The sequence below is a fragment of the Pseudorasbora parva genome, chromosome 16 (assembly GCF_024679245.1).
Source record: "Pseudorasbora parva isolate DD20220531a chromosome 16, ASM2467924v1, whole genome shotgun sequence".
Taxonomy (NCBI): domain Eukaryota; kingdom Metazoa; phylum Chordata; class Actinopteri; order Cypriniformes; family Gobionidae; genus Pseudorasbora; species Pseudorasbora parva.
In genome coordinates, this window is record NC_090187.1 from 39,232,762 (window position 1) to 39,252,513 (window position 19,752).

The 19,752-nt window shown below is 37.5% G+C and overlaps 2 protein-coding genes across 4 annotated transcripts; both read left to right on the plus strand.

Annotated features, from left to right (window-relative positions):
- The first annotated feature begins 898 nt into the window (after positions 1 to 898).
- On the plus strand, positions 899 to 4,748 carry ctsh (cathepsin H). The gene is made up of 12 exons (XM_067418977.1): positions 899 to 1,051; positions 1,342 to 1,373; positions 1,498 to 1,603; positions 1,682 to 1,752; positions 1,834 to 1,938; positions 2,024 to 2,110; positions 2,802 to 2,857; positions 3,005 to 3,086; positions 3,157 to 3,225; positions 3,300 to 3,406; positions 4,078 to 4,203; positions 4,362 to 4,748. The coding sequence occupies exons 1-12, from the start codon at positions 976 to 978 to the stop codon at positions 4,435 to 4,437; spliced, it is 993 nt and encodes a 330-aa protein (XP_067275078.1). The 5' UTR covers positions 899 to 975; the 3' UTR covers positions 4,438 to 4,748.
- A 431-nt stretch (positions 4,749 to 5,179) lies between these two features.
- blm (BLM RecQ like helicase) lies at positions 5,180 to 19,628 on the plus strand. 3 transcript variants are annotated; one of them, XM_067418970.1, is made up of 22 exons: positions 5,180 to 5,435; positions 5,509 to 5,631; positions 6,097 to 6,857; positions 6,999 to 7,146; positions 7,739 to 7,836; positions 7,923 to 8,043; positions 9,376 to 10,112; positions 10,562 to 10,738; positions 10,963 to 11,081; positions 11,164 to 11,277; positions 11,358 to 11,456; positions 11,635 to 11,783; positions 12,371 to 12,477; positions 12,567 to 12,727; positions 13,425 to 13,620; positions 13,892 to 14,082; positions 15,460 to 15,604; positions 15,730 to 15,929; positions 16,038 to 16,233; positions 16,448 to 16,570; positions 18,892 to 19,087; positions 19,199 to 19,628. In XM_067418970.1, exons 2-22 carry the CDS (start codon positions 5,537 to 5,539, stop codon positions 19,404 to 19,406), a joined length of 4,341 nt encoding a protein of 1,446 aa, XP_067275071.1. In that variant the 5' UTR covers positions 5,180 to 5,435; positions 5,509 to 5,536; the 3' UTR covers positions 19,407 to 19,628. The 3 variants fall into 3 exon arrangements, with proteins under 3 accessions (XP_067275071.1, XP_067275072.1, XP_067275070.1); XM_067418971.1 differs by having other exon boundaries at positions 5,181 to 5,631; positions 6,097 to 6,157; positions 6,248 to 6,857; positions 19,199 to 19,627; XM_067418969.1 differs by having other exon boundaries at positions 5,181 to 5,631; positions 19,199 to 19,627.
- The last annotated feature ends 124 nt before the right edge of the window (positions 19,629 to 19,752 follow it).

Here is a 19,752-nt window from a genome sequence, read left to right on the forward strand (position 1 = left end):
CTGTCCCAATGGAACCCTAAGCACTTGCAATCTTAGGAGTCCACACTTTCGTGCCACTTTGACTGGGAAGAAGTCTGCTGCGGAGTTCGCTTCATTGCAGGCTCCGCAAAAGTGCGAATCAAGGGCTCATATCGACTGCAAACTTAAATTGATAAATGGGGCACCCTATTACGATCTCATGGACATGTGCACGGGGCGCAGCCATTAAAGGGATAGTTCAACCAAAAATGAAAATTCTGCCATCATAACCATAAGTTGTTCCAAACATGTATGATTTTTTTGTTCTGCTGAACACAAAAGAAGATATTTGGAAGAAAGTGCATACCAAGCAGAGAGAACAACCATTGACTACCATATAGGGGACATAATACTATGGTAGTAAATGGTTGTTCTCTCTGCTTTGTTACACATATTCTTCCAAATATCTTCTTTTGTGTTCAGCAGGACAAACAAATTCATACATGTGTGGAACAACTTGAGGGTGAGTAAATGATGGCAGAATTTTCATTTTTGGGTGAACTATCCCTTTAAGTCCACCCGAAGTGCCATTTGGAACAGGAACCTTATGGTCTCTCGTGGACTTAAATGTCTAGTTAACTATCCCTTTAACAAGCACGAGCGCACAACGGCCATCGTAAGTCCACAAAAACAGTGCACATGAAGTGTGCCATTTGGGACAGTAAATAAATGGGAAAACACTTGCATGTACTGTAGTAAACATATTAGCTAACTCACTTGCGTGACAGTGGTCATGTGATGTCAACGAAGTAGCATGAACAATGCTGTTCATTTCTTTATGTAACACATTTCATTTAAGCAAAAAAAAAAAAAAAAAAAAATATTGCGTGAAAAATTAACCCGAATACCAGTCCAGAGGGCAATAAAGCCCTCCCTCGTCCTCGTGTAGGAGGAGTGCTGAAGCACTCATGTGATGAGATCTTATAATGCTAGTGTTAGTCGCTTGCAGGGGTAAAGATGAACAGGTTGATTGTGTCGGTGCTGTTTGCGGTTCTCTATCAGGTTCATACAGTGCCTTTGCACACCGAAGAAGGTAAGATTTCGAAACAACTTTTTTTTTCGCCACGTAACTTTAAAGTAGCCTACGTACGCGCCGATACGTGCACTTTCGCTTTTGGCTATTGGCTTCAATTCAAATAATAGAATGTTTATGACCAGTAAAACTTACAAAGTATAGACAAAGCAATACTTCAAGTGATATAACGTTATAGCCCTGTATATGTGATATATAATTCGAAATAGATTAAATACTAATGGTGAAGGGGTAAAAGTATAGAACTCTTCTGTGCACCAGCTAAATAAAAATATAATTATTTGTTACAGATGAGTATCTTTTCAAATCATGGATGTCTGAGGTAAGAATCGAGTGTTTTGTAATAGTCTGGTCATGTCACCTCACAAAGAAAATGAAAGGCTGCATTAAGGAAGGAAGTGAAAGAGGAAGAAAAGTAACCCCATTTATTCTTTTGAAATTCGCAGTATAATAAAAAATATGAGATAAATGAATATTACCAGCGGCTGCAGATATTCCTGGAAAACAAGAAGACGATTGAGCTCCATAATGCTGGAAACCACAAGTTTTCAAGTATGACTGATATTATCTAACTTACTGAATGTTATGTAAACTATGTTTTTTAAACACGTATTTCTTTTCACTCCACAGTGGGGCTGAATCAGTTTTCAGACATGACCTTTACTGAATTTAAGAAGTCATACCTCCTGACAGAGCCTCAGGTATTATTTTTGACTCCATCTCGTGATCAATGAGGAAATAGGAAAGTACCACAATTCATGAACATTTTTACCATCTGACAGAACTGCTCAGCCACTAGAGGGAATCATCTGAGCAGTAATGGGCCTTATCCTGACATGATTGACTGGAGAACCAAAGGGAACGTTGTAACTGATGTCAAGAATCAGGTATCTTGCATATTTTGCCCTAATAATCCTATAAAACTGTACTTTTAATATTTGTGGTTCTTCATCATCGGTGACATTATTTCAGGGAGCTTGTGGTAGCTGCTGGACTTTCTCCACCACAGGCTGTCTAGAGTCTGTCACTGCTATTGCCACAGGGAAACTCCTACAACTAGTACGTGAATGTTGATTTATTTTGATTTAACAGTAACAGTGACATGCCATCATTAGATATTTGTAATGTCTTATTACTTTATTTAATATCAACATGCAATAATTACTGCTGATGTTTTTGAAAGAAGTATCTTATGCTCACCAATCTTATGCTGGATTTATTGGATCAAAAGTACATTGAAAAACAGTTATAATGTGAAATATTATTAGAATTTAAAAAAAAATTTTAATTGTATATTAAATAGTATATATTTGTATATAATAGTATATTTTAAAGTGTAGTTTATTTATTTGATGCCAAAGCTGAATTTTCAGCATCATTACTCAGAATATTACGTTTTTAGCATGCATATTATTAGGATATTGGCTGTACTTACAAATCACATATTAATGCCTTAATCTGCATGACCATATTCTACATCCCATAAGCCTACCCAATACTTTTACAACAACTACCTTATTAACTATTAATAAGCAGTAATTATGAGTTTACTGAGGTTATTATGTATTGTACATTTTAATAATATTTGACAGTATTTCTGCTGTATTTTTTATCAAATAAATGCAGTTGTGAGTATAAAAGACTTCTGTCAAAAAATAACAAATAAAGAAGTTTTTAATTAACCAGTAATGTAAAACATCAGGTTATTTGCTCTGACTTCTTCTTGTTCCTGTTGTGCTTTGTTTTAAAGGCAGAGCAGCAGCTTGTCGATTGTGCAGGTGCTTTCAACAATCATGGCTGCAACGGGTGAGTTAGATAAATGATAAATGAAGGCATCTTATTTCAGAAGCCACAGGTTTAGATTGTGTTGGGTTTTATTTTAGGGTTTTAGAAGTAAAGTCTCGACTGTAAAATGGTGTAAACAACATTTTACTCCTGTCACATGCTTTTTAGTGGCCTCCCAAGTCAAGCCTTTGAGTACATCATGTACAACAAAGGTCTCATGACAGAAGAAGATTACCCCTACACGGCTAGGGTGAGTACTTTACCCTTTCACTTATTGTTTTCATTGTAAAGTTGTGGCATTTCTTTTTACTTTCTTGCAGGACGGTGAATGTAGATTTAAACCACAGTTGGCTGCTGCTTTTGTGAAGGATGTTGTAAACATCACAAAAGTAAGGTGATGGTCCATTTGCACATATTAATAAAGCTGGATGTCTTCACTCTAACTTCAAATTTCTGTTATTAGTATGATGAAATGGGCATGGTGGATGCTGTGGCCAGGCTGAACCCTGTCAGCTTTGCGTATGAGGTGACAAATGATTTCATGCACTACAAAGATGGAATATATACCAGGTAGGGATGAAATATAAATGCTTTTGCTCTTTAAAATATCCAGGATTAAAATATCCTAAAACCACTAGAACAATGTTACATATTTTGTGTACTTACATCACCACAAATGTTTCCAACAATGTTTAAATACAGAGAAATAAGGGATTTTAACTAGGACATGGGTCCATGCGTCACCTTTCAATGACATCTAACCCACGTTAACCTCCATTTTGTTTTATTTTGTAGAAACCATGGAAACACCAAAGACGCTTTAATATATTATGTGTTTTATTAGACAGGTTAGCAACTGTTTGGATACATTCATCAACAGAAAACAAATCATTATTATACAGCTCAACACAGTTAGTCTCGTTTTTTAAATCTCGTTTTCTTGATTTACCGCGAGTACCATGTTTTATCATGCCTAATATGAATCTAGCTACTGCAGTGTGCAACAAGTGTCTCATAGTAGCTGCCGAGTGAACGCACAGAGTAGCATTATAACAACTTTCAACACACTCAAATGTATCTGACAAAAAAGATCAAGATCAAGTGTTCATCAAGCCATGCCTTTGCTTTTAATAAGTGACCTCTAGCAGCGAAAAATTACATATTGTGCCTTTTTTTATACTGTATTTTTTATTTGTGACAGTTCATGGCAATTTATATAATATACTATGACTATTTTATAGCACTGTGTGTCACAACACTACTGACATGGTGAACCATGCAGTGCTTGCTGTGGGTTATGCACAGGAGAATGGAACTCCGTACTGGATAGTGAAGAACTCCTGGGGAAAGACCTGGGGAATTAACGGGTCTGTTTGCATGACTTTATCAAATAAAAGAGGTTTCCTTAAATGTTGTGCTACTGTAAGGTTGAAAATAAAATTGAGATTATATATGAACATTAGACAAAGTTGTCCTCCCATTAATGTTGTCATTTTTAAACGATTTATTTATTTTTCCCATATAGATATTTCTACATTGAGAGAGGAAAGAACATGTGTGGACTTGCTGCCTGCTCATCCTATCCTTTACCTTTGGTGTAAATGACTAAAAGTTATGATTTCACGATGAAAAGGGAAACGAGTTTGTACATTTTACTCACAAATAATGATCATTTTATGCACAATGGACAACATCTTCAAAGATGATGTGACATAATAGTCTGTACCAGCTGTCAGTAAATCAGTTAAATACAAATTGAACTAAATGTTTACAATTCATTTAAAACATTAGCTGACACCCCATTAGATATTAATATGCTCATTGATTTGTTTACTTTGTTAAAATCAAGAATTTTTAATGCTCATGTCTGCATCCAAAAATATTGTACCTGAAATAAATATTTTCTCAAGGATTTTTTTGTTGAGTTTTTTTTATCAGCATAATTGTGTTCATCACTTGACTAAAGCTTAAAAACTGATTAAAACAAACAAACCAAAAAAATGTTTTCAATAAATAAATAACTGCAAAAGACACTGCCGCATTGAGTACTGCCACTCTGTTGTATTTACATTTTAGTATATTAAAATGTATGAAAAAAAAAAAAAAAGTTCATTATGTGCAATTACACAGCACGCCAGTGAGTGGCGACCTTAATGTTTGAGCTACCATAACGTGCACCAGAGAGGAAGCAGTTTATACGTTAAGACAAGATTAAAACTAAACAAAAATTAGAAAAATTGATAAAGAGAAAATGTTGCTGGGGTAAATATAAAAATATTGAAAATAGTATTGTGCTAAATGTTGCGACCAAGCTTCCGTGTGGCGGAAGTGATGTTGAGGGCAGCTGTCCAATCAGAGCGCGAGCTAAGAATACGCGGTAAGCGCGAGCTTTCAGTGGTGTTATGGTGACGTTGTGGCGCTCATATGTTTTGTCTGTATCAGAATATCAAACTTTCATAGTTGCTGGCGGTTATTGCAAAGGAATTGTTGCTTTTTGTGATTTTGAGACCCACACGATGACAGAAAAAGAAGAAACGTTGCGCTGTGCGCTTGTGCTAAACAACCGAGGGTTGTAATTTCGCGTTGATTCTAACGGAGCGTAAGTTACCTCTTTTTGTTACGTTTGTTTGTTTGTTGAGTTGATTAAATGCCTTATACATGAACTTCCGAAGATTTGAAGTTCATATAAATGCACACACGATGCCGAGTGTTCCTCAAAACAACCTAAAGGAGCAACTGGACCGACACAATAATGCTGCACAGAACAAGCTGTCACTGCTCAAAGCAAAGCCTGGGTAAGAACATTATTGCACATTCTTTAAATAGATAGCTATTTGTGCACATAATGTTGACATAGATAGATAGATAGATAGATAGATAGATAGATAGATAGATAGATAGATAGATAGATAGATAGATAGATAGATAGATAGATAGATTTGCGCACATATTATTTACGTTATGCAATAGATAGATAAGCTAGATATTTTTGCACATAATTTTGATAGATAGATAGATAGATAGATAGATAGATAGATAGATAGATAGATAGATAGATAGATAGATAGATACTATTTGTACTTACTCTAGGGTTTAGTTAAGGGTTGCATGTAATTATGCATAAATTATAGATGTTACTAAAGTAATTACATATAACAAGGACACTGTAAAATGAAGTGCTACTAAGGGCTTTATAGAAATTAACTGACCATAATTGTGTAGCTACTAGTGTGTCTAACCTCCAAAATTAATTTGTTCAGGGGGTTTTGCTTCAAAAAGAAGTCTTCATCAGGCATCTCTAAAGTGGAAGTTCCTCACAAGGTAACTGGTGCAAATGTCTTAGCGAACAGGAGTGTCAATGTTCTCCGCAGCTGTGAAGTAACCAAAACTCCTGTAACATTTTCGCAAAAGCCTGAAAGAGTAGCACCGAAAGTCAACTTCTTCACAGCACCCGGCAGGCCGAAGACAATTACTCTTAATCCATTGGCCAACCCATTTGCTGTGAACAAAACGCCTCTTGTCCAATCTACCTTTAAGTCTTTGCCAAAATCTGCAGCCTTGCCTAAGGATTCTAATGATGATCAAACTGTGGCTGAACCCAAGCGTAACATCTCTCAACTTTCCTATAACGAATGGGATGATTTGGATGATTTTGAAACCCCAGTCAAGGGTAGAGTAGCATCCCCTGTTGCTGGGAACACTACAATAAAGCCAAGTGTATCCGACCAGAACACGTCCCCCAATTCCTCTTGTGCTAACAGTGATGAGACTAAATTACATGGAGGTTCACAGGCTACAGAAACCATAACTGCCCCAAAGGATGTCCTGTCAGCTTCTAATGGAGTCAGCGCAGAGCCTGCTGAGACGGAGCCAGAGTCGGACTCGCCAGAGTCACCCATTAAAAAAATCACAAGACATAAATCAGTCCAGCAAAAGGCATTAATGAGTGACACTGAGGATGAAGAGATCATCGACTGCATTTCACCAGTTAACAACCAGGAGGATTTCAAGTGTGTGACAAGTTAGTGCACCTCAGTTTGTTCTTTGAAGTCTTTGTTTATCAATATTTTGTAACATTTTCACATGCTAAGGAAAAGGCTGGTGTGTTTGTATATAAATATGAAGCTCACAAGGAAATTCATTAGCAGTATTTGAATTGCAGCCACTGAAGAAAAAAAATGGGCTGAGACAAACGTCATAGATGTTGATGACATTGAGACAGACAACTTTTATGACAATTATGAGGATTTTATCCCACCGTCCCCTGTTCTTGAGGAGATGAGTCCCGTTGTCTCAGATAAGAAGAAAAGGTAACATGCTTTCATTGGTAAATTTATTTTGCTAACGTTTTACACATCTGGCTGAAAATAAGTACACTTAACTTTTCATTAAAGGGTACATAACACGGTTTCTGTTAATCTTGTGTACCTATAGAGTACTATTGCATAGTTCACATCTCTGAGGAGTCTTTAGTTTTATCAGATACGCTGTACTGATTCTTTCTGAAAACAGCCAAACTCGTGGAGGAGTGCACGAGGTGGAGCTAAAGACAATCACACACACACACACACACACACACACACACACACACACACACACACACACACACACACACACACACACAAAACATCATTGCATTATCCCTGGATAACTTTCGATTCACTGTACATTCGTGTTGTTTACATTATATTCACTTACACACCGATTGCCAACAAAACACAGACATTTAATGCAGTTTCACTCACCACCTACCTTTTCGACTCATGACTGAGAATGCGCACACACACATGCAGAACTCCATTACTGCTCCAGGAAAACAAACTGCAAACTGTCTCTTAACACTGGGTTATTTGGAAAGCTGAACAGCTAAAATGTGTTTCCCAAAACACTTTTGTTTTATAGTTCATCTGACTCTGTTACCCATGCTGTCAAAAATGCACTACATGTATCTGCGTCAAGCCTGTCAGTGCCCTTGGATAAACCTGCCAAAGACTTTAAAGGTATCACTCTGGATTGCTTTGTGAAAAACATTTGAAGTATGATTTGACTTGATGTATTGTGTCTAATGTACATGTTTGTGATTTAGGAACTGATGATGCTCTCTTTAGTGTTATGGAGTCTATTTGTTGTCTAGTGGACACTATTCCAGAGCATGAGCTCATATCGCTTACCGGCGGTACAGAGCTTTTACTGCAGAGAGCACACAGGTAAAGTAATAACAATAACATAGTCTTCTATTAATATAATTAAAAATAACAAAATCTGCTATTAGCACCTTTGCAAATGTTTGCATTATGACATTACTTTTAGACATTGTTCCCTCACATTTTCTTTAATATAATGCATAATAGAGAGGAGAAATTTTCTTTTTTTCTTCTTTTTCTTTCCATTTTAAAAAAAATATGATAATTGTTTGTATTCTATTTTTTAGATTCAATGTGAAAGTATTTACTTTAACAAACACTTTAATATCAGGTGGGATTAATAACAGAAAATTGTGCGATTTAATAAATTGCACTACAAGCTATGTTTTGGTTTCATTTGTTGTACTCCCTTAAAATAATTTTCTGTTTCACACTATTTCTGTATTCTTTATAACAGTAAAGAAAATCATAGGCCTTTATCACAGCAGAATGGAAGTGTGCGTTGAAACAGTAAATCGATTCTTCTGATATGTTTTCAATGTGCTGTTAGTTAAAGAATCGTCTCTTAAAATAAGCATCTGGAGGACAATTTTAAAATCCAGACATTTTCAGAGACAGGAAAAGAGATGTACTGATAATGACTGTACAGGATTTTCCCAACTCAAAGGAACTTAATACATTTTTTCCAACATAAGCTGAGCTTCGTAAACATGGGTGATCATTTCACCACACGGTGTCAGTGCTCGTCTAAATAGTGGCTGTGGTGCTGCAGTGTGTGTGAGTGAGACCTGATGAATAAGATCAGAATGAACATATTTATTTGTATAAATTATTTTAGCTACTATTCTGTAATTTTTCATTGACAATCATTTAACTCTATGTAATTCACACTTTTATGCCAAAATTCTTAATTAATATTCAAAGTCACGCTGTCAAATGCATTACTGTTTAAGATGAATTAAATGTTTAACATTATTCAATTTCTTTAAGACGGTTACCACGCTTTCAATAATCTGTTTTAATAGTGCTCTCGCAAAAATTAACAATGGTTTTACTACACACATAAAAAATACATGGTTATTGTTGTTAAACCATGGTAACCACAAATTAACCATGGTTTTGATAAGTATAGTTTAACTATGATATTTGTAATCACTGGGGTAATACAAACATTTTACTTGTTACTTTTTTCTTTGTTTTTTTTTTCTTTTAAATGTCTAGGGGCTATATTGTGAAATTCACCATATTAATCAGCAGGGAGAAAATGTTCTAGTTATGCGAGTGTGATATTAAGTTTATACTTTTCTATCACTACATCAGTGTTAGATGTCATTACTGCTTGTTACATTATATCTAATAACTCTACATTATACTGTGTCTCTGTCTTTACTACAGGAAAAGGATTATTGCTAATGGTGCACCTCGGTTTGCCCGATCAGCAACTCCATATTCTAGTCTGCTTAACAGACAAAGTTTTGCTGTCACACCCTCTAGTTTGTCATCATCAACATCCCCAATGACATCAGAAAAGGGAGGGGGTGTCAAAACAGACTTTCTGAGCCGCAGGTCCAATTCCTCCATCATGTTTCGTGGTAATGATTCCGTATTTGAGGACTCCGACTGCATCATTAATGGTGTTGAAACTCCTGGTGGTTCCTGGAATCCTAACTTCTCCTCGAAAACAGCAACCAATGGGGACATATTAAACAGGTCAAGTCCAGCTGTAAGCAAATCTGAGTCAAAAGCAGATACGTGCTACTCAAGGTTGTCCTTCAATGAGTCAAACAATCAAATTTTGGATGTGGACCAGATTGACCTGTTTTATTCCCCCAAGAGAGTGGACTCAGGCAAGAGAAATGCAACGAGTAATGTTGAAACCAACACTGCAGTACCCAACAGTTCTCGAGCAGACACAGAGCCAGTTGATGACTTTGATATTGATGACTTTGACATTGATGATTTTGATGAGACAGAAATTCCAGATTATTATGAAGAACATTCAAGTGTTTTGGCTTCAAGAGACACCTCTGGTGCAAAAACGTCATCAGTGCGGGAGGGGGGATCTTCAAAACCTTTGGAAAGAAAGACAGTCACACCAACAACACCAAAACCTACCAAAACGCCCAACCCTGGTAAGTTTAAGGAATGTAGCAGGGCTCAACATTAAGGATTTTTTTTTTGTTGGGCCAGTGTTTCAAATTTTTACTTACCAGTACACCTTGCTGTAAGATGTGGCATTCTGGGTGCACACTTTGGATGTGTGTTGCACTGAAAACTTATTGCTGTACCAAACTGAAAAACGCAGGTGCTTTCACATCTACTTGTGCTTGAATATTTAAGTTGGCATGGCTTAAAAACGTAAACAAATATAATTATTAACTTAAATGAAGATGAAGCATATAAGAAGATGCCAGTCTGTCAACAGGCCCAAGTTTCTTTCACGCTGGCCTTGGGCCATCGGGGAGTCCTTATTGTTGAACCCTCTGGAATATTCCTTACCATTTAGGTCTTATTATTAAAGACTCCCATGAAATGGCTTGATGAGCAGTTTTCTGATACCACTGTATGTCTTGAACTGTAGAGCCTGTGTATAGAAACCCAGCTCATGACCGCTTTAGAGGCTTCAACTTTCCTCATAGCCCAGAGATGATGAAGATTTTCCATAAGAAGTTTGGGTTGCATCAGTTCCGCTTCAATCAGCTGGAGGCTATTAATGCTGCACTGTTAGGAGAAGACACATTTGTACTGATGCCTACAGGTTTGTTACAAGCATTATAGCCACATGAGTCATTATGACTTCTATAGCTTGTTTATTTTGAGGTTAGACTCAATAAAATCCCAGCTCACTACTTCTTGATTATTCCCATGTTATATTTATTGGCTGCTTAAATTGTATTACTGATTTTACAGACATGCATATATGTATATATATGTACATATGTGTGTATGATGAAAATTTTAAATGTGACAATCTCTTTACAGGTGGTGGTAAAAGTCTCTGCTATCAGCTTCCTGCTTGTATCTCTGCTGGGGTGACTGTAGTCATATCTCCCCTACGGTCTCTCATAGTTGACCAGGTCCAAAAACTCACCACATTAGATGTAAGTCCCTCTTTTTCCTTATGCACAATGCTTTTCTCCACTTGATTGAATCAGTTGCTTACGGTGCAGTTTTGTGTTGTAGATTTGTGCAACTAGTTTATCAGGGGACAAAAAAGATAGTGAGGCTGCGCGGATCTATATGCAGTTGTCTAGAAAGGATCCCACCATCAAACTGCTTTATGCCACTCCTGAGAAGGTGCGTTTCAAGCCAGACAAGTGTGTTGCAATTTTTTCATGCATGTCAATCAGTGTTATATGTGTTTCTTTTGTTCTCAGGTATGTGCAAGTGGACGAATGATTAGTGCCCTTCAGAATCTGTTTGAAAGAGGTTTGCTGGCTCGCTTTATCATTGATGAGGCGCATTGTGTCAGTCAGGTAAACTTGTTTATAAATTGTACAGTGCAACAACAACAGTAAAACATGTCTGATTTTAATAATTTACTTAAGAATGTCTTTGTCTTCATTTATAAAAGAAAATGTTTTGCACTAATGCTAACCAATATTATAGCACCATCCATACAAACATTGTAAAATAGATATATTGCTCCCTTAGTGGGGTCATGACTTCAGGCCAGACTACAAACGCTTGCATGAGCTCAGACGGATGTTTCCCAAGGTTCCTATAATGGCACTGACGGCCACAGCTACTCCTAGAGTTCAGAAAGACATTCTTAACCAGCTAGCAATGACCCGTCCTCAGGTGTAAGTCTTCTTGCATGCAATTCCTGAATCACTTGAATGTATTTTGATTTATAAAACCATTTTCTGTAGGACATGGTATTCTGATTAATGTCACTCACAGGTTAATGGATACATACATTATTATTTTGAAACTTGCATTCCTTCATAAATACTGTTCAAAATAACACTTGATATTGAATATTTCTCACATTATTAAAAGGTCACATGGATTGACCACTAAAATGTGTTTAATGTACATTTCTAATTCAAATAAATGGTGTTAGGAGAATCCTGACCAAAAAAAAAAAAAAAATCACAAAAAATAAGCAGCATAACTTTTCCAATATTCATAGAAATAAGAAATTTTAAATCTCAATTTTTTTTAAAAGCTACCAAATTTTGCTTTTATATATATTATGTAGTGGTTATATCTCGTACATACACTACTGTTTCAAAAGGTCAAAATTTGGTAGCTTTTAAAAAAAATTGAGATTTAAAATTTCTTATTTCTATGAATATTGGCAAAGTTATGCTGTTTATTTTTTGTGATTATATATATTGTTTTTGTGTGTGTTTTAGTCATATTAATATTGATAATGTTTTCACAGATTCACTATGAGCTTCAACAGGCACAATCTCAAATACTCTGTTTTGCCAAAAAGGCCCAAGAAGGTTGATGAGGAGTGCATTCAGTGGATTAAGAAATATTACCCACGTGAGTGTTTTCCAGATTAAATCAGTTTTTAGTTTATCATTTTTCACCCCAGCATGGAGAAGCCTGTAAACCACGTTGACTGTGTGTAGGTGACTCGGGGATTGTGTACTGTTTGTCTCGTAATGACTGCGACAATCTGGCTGACAGTCTTCAGAGGGCTGGAATTGCAGCGCTGGCTTATCACGCTGGCCTGAGTGACAGTGACCGGGAACATGTCCAGAACAAATGGATCAACCAGGACGGCTGCCAGGTGAGGTACTCTGTTCTTACAATTGAAACAAAAGGACTGTTACTTTAAAGCACAGACCAGCTATTTTGATCAAAAATGTTGTGGTTTTATCTTTGTTCCCACCAATACCACTTTTTTTTAAAAAACAATCTTTCGTTTTTAGGTTGTGTGCCACAATTGCATTTGGCATGGGTATCGATAAGCCTGTAACTCTTGTAACTTAAATGGATAATCCATGATCAAGAATTTTGTTCACCTGAATTAAACAGAAAGTTGCTTTGTTTGAAAGTGACTTATTTGTTAGCTGCGCTTCATACAGTATATTGCTACACATTTTTTTGCCTTTAAAATTTTGTTAATGTGGCTGCACCTTAAAGGGATAGTTCATCCAAAAACTCATCAATTACTTGCTCACAAATTTAGATATTTTAAATGAAATCTGAGAGATATCTGTCCCTCCAGTGACAGCTATATAACTGACACTTTGACGCTTCAACAAGTTTATAAATAGAACATAAAACTAATCCATGTGAATCGATCGGTTGAGTCCCAACATTTTTGTGGGACGGCTGCCAGGTAAGGTACTCTGTTCTTACAATTGAAACAAAAGGACTGTTACTTTAAAACACAGACCAGCTATTTTGATCAGGAATGTTGTGGTTTTATCTTTGTTCCCACCAATACCACTTTTTTTTTTAAAACAATCTTTCGTTTTTAGGTTATGTGTGCCACCATTGCATTTGGCATGGGTATCGATAAGCCTGATGTGCGTTATGTGATCCATGCCAGTCTGCCCAAGTCAGTGGAGGGTTACTACCAGGAATCAGGCAGAGCTGGTCGAGATGGAGAGATTTCCCACTGCGTTCTCTTCTATTCCTACACTGATGTTATCCGCATCAAGAGACTCATTGCTAGTATGTACTAGTTTTTGTGTACTAAAACTAGGATACAAATATCGATAGCTTAATCATAAACGATACTATATCACACTGAGCAATACATCAAAACACAACATAACTAAATTTGTTGTACAGTAAAACTATGTTACAAATGATGTTTTAGGGTGCTTCACATAATGTTTATAACATGGAAGAGGAATACTAAAATCCAGACACTATTATACAGTCATAGTAAGTTAACCTGTCTGTGTGAGCGTGGCCTACATAACAGTTCATATAATTGCAGTGGATAAAGATGGCAACCAGCAATCCAAAGCCACCCACATCAACAACCTTCATAGCATGGTGCATTTCTGTGAGAATCTGGCCGAGTGCAGGAGAATCCAGCTGCTGGCTTACTTTGGCGAGCACACGTTTAATACAAGCTTCTGTAAAGAGCATCCTGAGGTCATCTGTGACAATTGTGCCAGACCACATGTAAGACCAACATCAAATCAGTTCATTCTTTACAGTGTACATTATGCAAATGTAGTGCTTAAAGGGGGGGTGAAATGCTGTTTCATGCATACTGAGCTTTTTACACTGTTAAAGACTTGGATTCCCATCCTAAACATAGACAAAGTTTCAAAAACTAATGTTGGACGTTTGATGGAGTATTTCTGTGTCAAAAATACTCTCTCCGGTTTGTCACAAGTTTCTGAGAGGTTTTTTCGAGTATGGCTCGGCTTGACGTTAATAGAGCGGAAGGTCCTTGTATGGGCCGTACGAGCTCTTCTCCCGGAAGGGTGCGCGCGCGTGTGACTAGAGCGAGAGAGGAAATGCACGCCCATAAACTTTATTCCTATGAGTGACATCAAGCGACTTCAACGCTTCAGCATAGCATTCTGGGAAGGCAGCGCTGCATTTGAACCGATTTAAACGCAGAAATGACGGGAAGCTTCACAACATCGCTTCAGTCGCGTCGCAAAGTGGATCTCCACCGTTCACTGCTGTCACAGGATTTTACCAAATCATACCAAAGAAGTGTGTTTTTGACAGAGCGGTCCCAGCGATAAAGGTTCGGTCCTGCTTTGGAAGCAGCCGGTGAGTAAAACGGCTTCAAATGTCTGTGCTGTCGGCTATCGTCACGTGAGTAAACATCAGTAAACGGCACGATCGCATGCTTCGTCATTCAAATACATCATTCAAAAACGGACTCCATTGTTGTTCTATGTATAACGTTACACTAGTCTGACGTGCAAAACCGGTTTGCTTGCTACTGCTAAGGTTTAGTCGCATACAGTAGTCCATAAACCGAATCATGTCCTCATAAACTGCGAGTAAACACACAAATGTTGACAGGCCACTAAATACAGTACATTCCACAGAGACGGACGTCCTGCTGCTGCTGTTTCTCCTGTTCAATTTATTTCAGCCTCCGGATCTGATTCTGGCTCCTATATCTATTAGCTGAGATCGATAGCCATGGGTTTCTCCACGCTTGAGGACGTCACCGCTTTGCGCGCTCGTCATTCTTTAGCTCCGCCCACACGATATGCCTCCAGGTGCTCGGTTTTTTCCGGAAAGACTCGGTACAGCCCATATTTCTTTTATAAATATAATAAAACTAAAGACTTTTCGGAGATATGAAGGATGCAATACTACTCTATAGGTACTCAAGATTGACATGAGATTGACTGAAACTGAGTGTTTCACCCCCCTTTAATAATAAACTGTATAACAGCCATTGCTTGAAATTGAATTTAGTTTTAAGTTAAATGACTAATTTACTTTAGAACATGAACATTTTGAATATGCCATTATGTATTAATTTGATACAAGTGCAAATTCATGCATTTTAATGCTTACCCTTAGAAATATAAATCAAGAAATGTCACCGATGATGTGAAGAAGATTGCGAGGTTTGTGCAGGAGAACTGTGAGAAGGTTGGAAACAGATATGGCAAATCCGCCCAGCAGAACAGGCTTACTCTCAACATGCTGGTTGACATATTTCTGGGTAAGAAGTCATAAACGATAGTGCGCATATTACTATGAATATCTTTTGCCACATACAGTGCTTGAGATTTAATGCCTGTCAGGACGGCTGCTAGAGGTCTCACAAAGAATATCTCTTTGCGGCAGGCTCCAAAAGTGCTCGGATTCAGTCCGGAATGTTTGGGGTAGGAGCGGCATATTCCAAACACAATGCTGAGAGGCTCTTCAAGAAACTGGTGCTGGATAGTGTTCTGATGGAGGACCTGTACATCACTAACAACGGGCAGGCAGTGGCCTATATCTCTGCAGGGCCTAAAGCTATGACTGTACTGAATGGCTGCATGCAGGTGAGAGTATGAATATATTATTCTTGCCTGTGACACTGCTTTTTATGCTCAATACTAATGTTGTATGCTCTATAAAAAATCTGTAATAATGACCATACCCCATTGCAGGTTGAATTTCTTGAGACTGAGAGTGCGTCCAGCATCAGAAAGCACAAAGCCTCTGTGACTGAGAATGTCTCTAAGAGAGAAGAAATGGTTAAAAAGTGTCTGCAGGAACTCAATGATCTGTGCAAGAAGTTGGGCAAAGTCTTCGGCATTCATTACTACAACATTTTCTCCACAGCCACACTCAAAAAGATTGCTGGTTAGCAAATTTTCTAAATAAATAATGAAACACATATATATAATAATGAAACACATATATATATTATTTTATAAAATACAGTTTATAAAACTTTTAGCACATTCATAACTATCTTTTTATTTACAAGCAGATTTGCATGAAACAACTCATTAAGCTAAAGCAATTAATCCCCATGGCCTCTGTGTTAAATGAATTGTAATGTGTTTCTGTGCAGAGACCCTCTCGGCTGATCCGGAGGTGCTGTTGCAGATTGACGGTGTGACCGAAGACAAACTGGAGAAGTATGGAGCTGAGGTTATTGAACTGCTGCAGAAGTACTCCGAGTGGCAGCTGCCTGGTGAGGGTCTGACAACACACACACTCATCTAAATGGATTACATCCTAAAGATGAATGCTTTCCCTTACACACTAAATTACATTAACTTTCTATTCAGAACCTTGTTTTAGAGACTTGTATCTTAAATGGATAATCCATGATCAAGAATTTTGTTCACCTGAATTAGAAAGTTGCTTGGTTTGAAAGTGACTGCTTTGTTAGCTGCGCTTCATACAGTATATTGCTACATATATATTTTTTGCCTTTAAAATTTTGTTAATGTGGCTTCACCTTAAAGGGATAGTTCATCAAAAAACTCATTCATCACTTGCTCACAAATTAAGATATTTTAAATGAAATCTGAGAGAGATCTGTCCCTCCATTTTCAGCTATGTAACTGACACTTTGACGCTTCAACAAGTTTATAAAAAGAACATAAAACTAATCCATGTAAATCGATCGGTTGAGTCCAACATTTTTGAAGAGACACAAACGCTTTATATGATGAACAGATTCAATTGAGGCTTTAATTCACACATAAACATTGTCCAGCGTACATAAACAGAAGCTCAACTGTACTTGTTTATAGGGGCGAGAACAAAGCTAATTGGTTCTTGCTGAAGCTCAAATGGGCTGCGTAACATGTTAATATTCTTACGTTAACCAGATCTAGAGCTGCCCCCTAATATTTGACTAAATGTTAGTCGACAAGAAAAGGCTTAGTTGACCAGATTTTAATTAGTAGGTTAGTTGCAGAAGAGAAAAAACTCCGGACAGAACATTAACACGGATGGTCCATGTAGTAATTAGCCTATGTCAGGCAGGAAATCCAAATGTTTGCCAAACATTCATTCAAACATGGCTTATTAATCAAAATATTTTATTAACTGCTCTACATGGCCTCTTGCTTAAACGTTAACCTAAATAAATGTGTGCTATTATTAGGTGACTATCCAAGCGAGTAAGTGAGTGTGGAAGCTAAATTAGTACTGCGTGCTGCATGCTTAGCCTAACATGCAATTCTCTCTAAAGGCGGATCCACTGTACTGTAGAGGTGGTGAGTCAGCATCTTCAAATTCATTTTTGCAGCCATCACAGTCTCAACACATTTTAACTAATTATTTCTATGTCAGTCTCATTGCTGTTTTTTCACAATTATTACTTTTGCTGGGGCGCTGCGGCACGATTTATGCATGCACACTTTTACTCATTATCATGGTTTAGTTTTTCTCTATAATGTAGAACAATCTTAAGGGGGTCGCACACCGGACGCGGAGCTCGGCGGCGCGCCACGTATTTAAAATTCGAACACATTGTTTTCAATGAGTGTACGCACACCGGTGGCGGCATTCGGCGCCTGTCCGCGGCGACTCAGGAAGTTGTTCTAAATCCTGCCGCGCCACAGAGCGCCATTTCAAGGCTTTATATAAAGTATATTATCGTTAAGGTATACTGATTTCAACCTTTGCTACAAGACACATTTGTTTTACATTCTGAGTTCAACAGCTTGAATAAAGTCTAAACATATTTTGGGGAAATGTATAATAAACGTAGCCTTTTAAAATGTGCGCGTCCGGTGTGCGATACCTGAGACGCTGCGTGGCGCGCCGCCGAGCTCCGCGTCCGGTGTGCGACCCCCTTTACACATGTTCTTTTTCAGCCCTGAAATGCCACTTCCTAACCCCATGTATATATTTAATTAATACTATCATAAACATCTGATTAGTCAACTATTGGAACACTAGTCGACTAGAAAAATCTTTATTCAGGGGCATATCTGATGTGAGAGTTGAATGTGAATACAAGCCTATTCATTCTATTAATCATATAAAGTGATCGAGTCTCTTCAGAAAATTTGGACTGAACAGCTCGATTCATATGGATTAGTTTAACGATCTCTTTATTAATTTTTTGAAGCCATAAAATGGTAGTTGTGTAGTTGTCAATGGAGGGACTGAAAGCTCTCAGATTTCTTCAAAAAGCTCTTCATTTGTCTTCCAAAGATGAACGAAAGTCTTAGGGGTTTGAAAAGACATGAGTGAGTATATGACAATTAAAAATGTTGTTTAACTATTCCATTAATAGGGCATAAAGTGTAAAATACAAGAGATCCTCTGTTTCCACACATTTATAGTTAATCTAATGTAACCTTAGTACAAGACAAGTACAAATTACTTAATATAATATTACAGCCGACCAAAGATAAGGCACAGACTGGGGTTTTGATTTGAATAGTTCTTCCTATAAACTTGTTTTGTGAAACCGATCATATATCAGCATGCTCAAAACAGCAACCAATAAAGTAGCTGAAGAGACATAATGTTCTCACACTCCCTCTGCAGCTGAGGCGCAGGCCGAGAGTTCAGGATGGATCGACACAACAAGAGGCTATCAAAATGAAGATGATGAAGAAGAAAGTGACGTCACATCAACCTATTTCAGTAGTGCCTCTGGCCGAGGAGCGAAGAGAAAGCAAGGGTCTTACTCCAGAAAACCCAAAAGAAGGAAAGGTTCCAGTGGCCAGAACTCCTCTAAAGGGTCAGTATGTTTCTCACTGCAGAAGCATTGTAGGATTGTGCAGACTTGCACTTTTTTTTTTTTTTGGCTATATAAAACCAAATGAACTAACCCTCTCCACCCTTATTGTAGTGGTTACAGCAATAACTGGTCTTCATCAAGAGGAAGAGGAGGAGGAGGATACAGGGGTGGGAGTCGGAGTGCAGGTAGGGGTTCCAGGCCCGCTCCATCAGTCGCAGCAGCAGCAGCAACAACAGTGAAGAGGCCCGGCTTCATGTCCTTGCCCACCCCACAGACTGCTGCTCGTCCATTCCTCAAACCAGCATTTGCTCACCTCTAGAAACAGAATTTCTCCACTGGGAATATCAAGTAAATTTACTTTGTTAATATTTGTAATTTGTATGTAACATTTTACACAGATTTTTAATAAATATTTTGTTTTGTTAAATATTAAATGTTTGTAAACATTTAACCAAACAGTTTGTTTTAGTTTTTAAATATTAACTCCTGTGCTTCATTTTCTTAAAAAAAAAAAAAAAACGTACCATTGCCCCATATCTTACAGGTTGATATTTGTGTTTAAACTGCAATGCCTCTTTCAAAAATATGAAAGTGATGCGTTTTTATTAAAGGACGTGGTCATATTATAACATCGGTGGGATACAAATAATCTTTAAGCCTGCTGA

Coding starts and splice junctions, on each gene's coding strand:
- ctsh (XM_067418977.1), top strand. CDS start 976: ATGAACAGGTTGATTGTGTCGGTGCTGTTTGCGGTTCTCTATCAGGTT. Junction 1,753..1,833: donor ACCTCCTGACAGAGCCTCAG/GTATTATTTTTG, acceptor ACCATCTGACAG/AACTGCTCAGCCACTAGAGG. Junction 3,226..3,299: donor ATGTTGTAAACATCACAAAA/GTAAGGTGATGG, acceptor TTCTGTTATTAG/TATGATGAAATGGGCATGGT.
- blm (XM_067418969.1), top strand. CDS start 5,495: ATGAACTTCCGAAGATTTGAAGTTCATATAAATGCACACACGATGCCG. Junction 11,278..11,357: donor TTTATGCCACTCCTGAGAAG/GTGCGTTTCAAG, acceptor TTTTGTTCTCAG/GTATGTGCAAGTGGACGAAT. Junction 12,478..12,566: donor GATTAAGAAATATTACCCAC/GTGAGTGTTTTC, acceptor GACTGTGTGTAG/GTGACTCGGGGATTGTGTAC.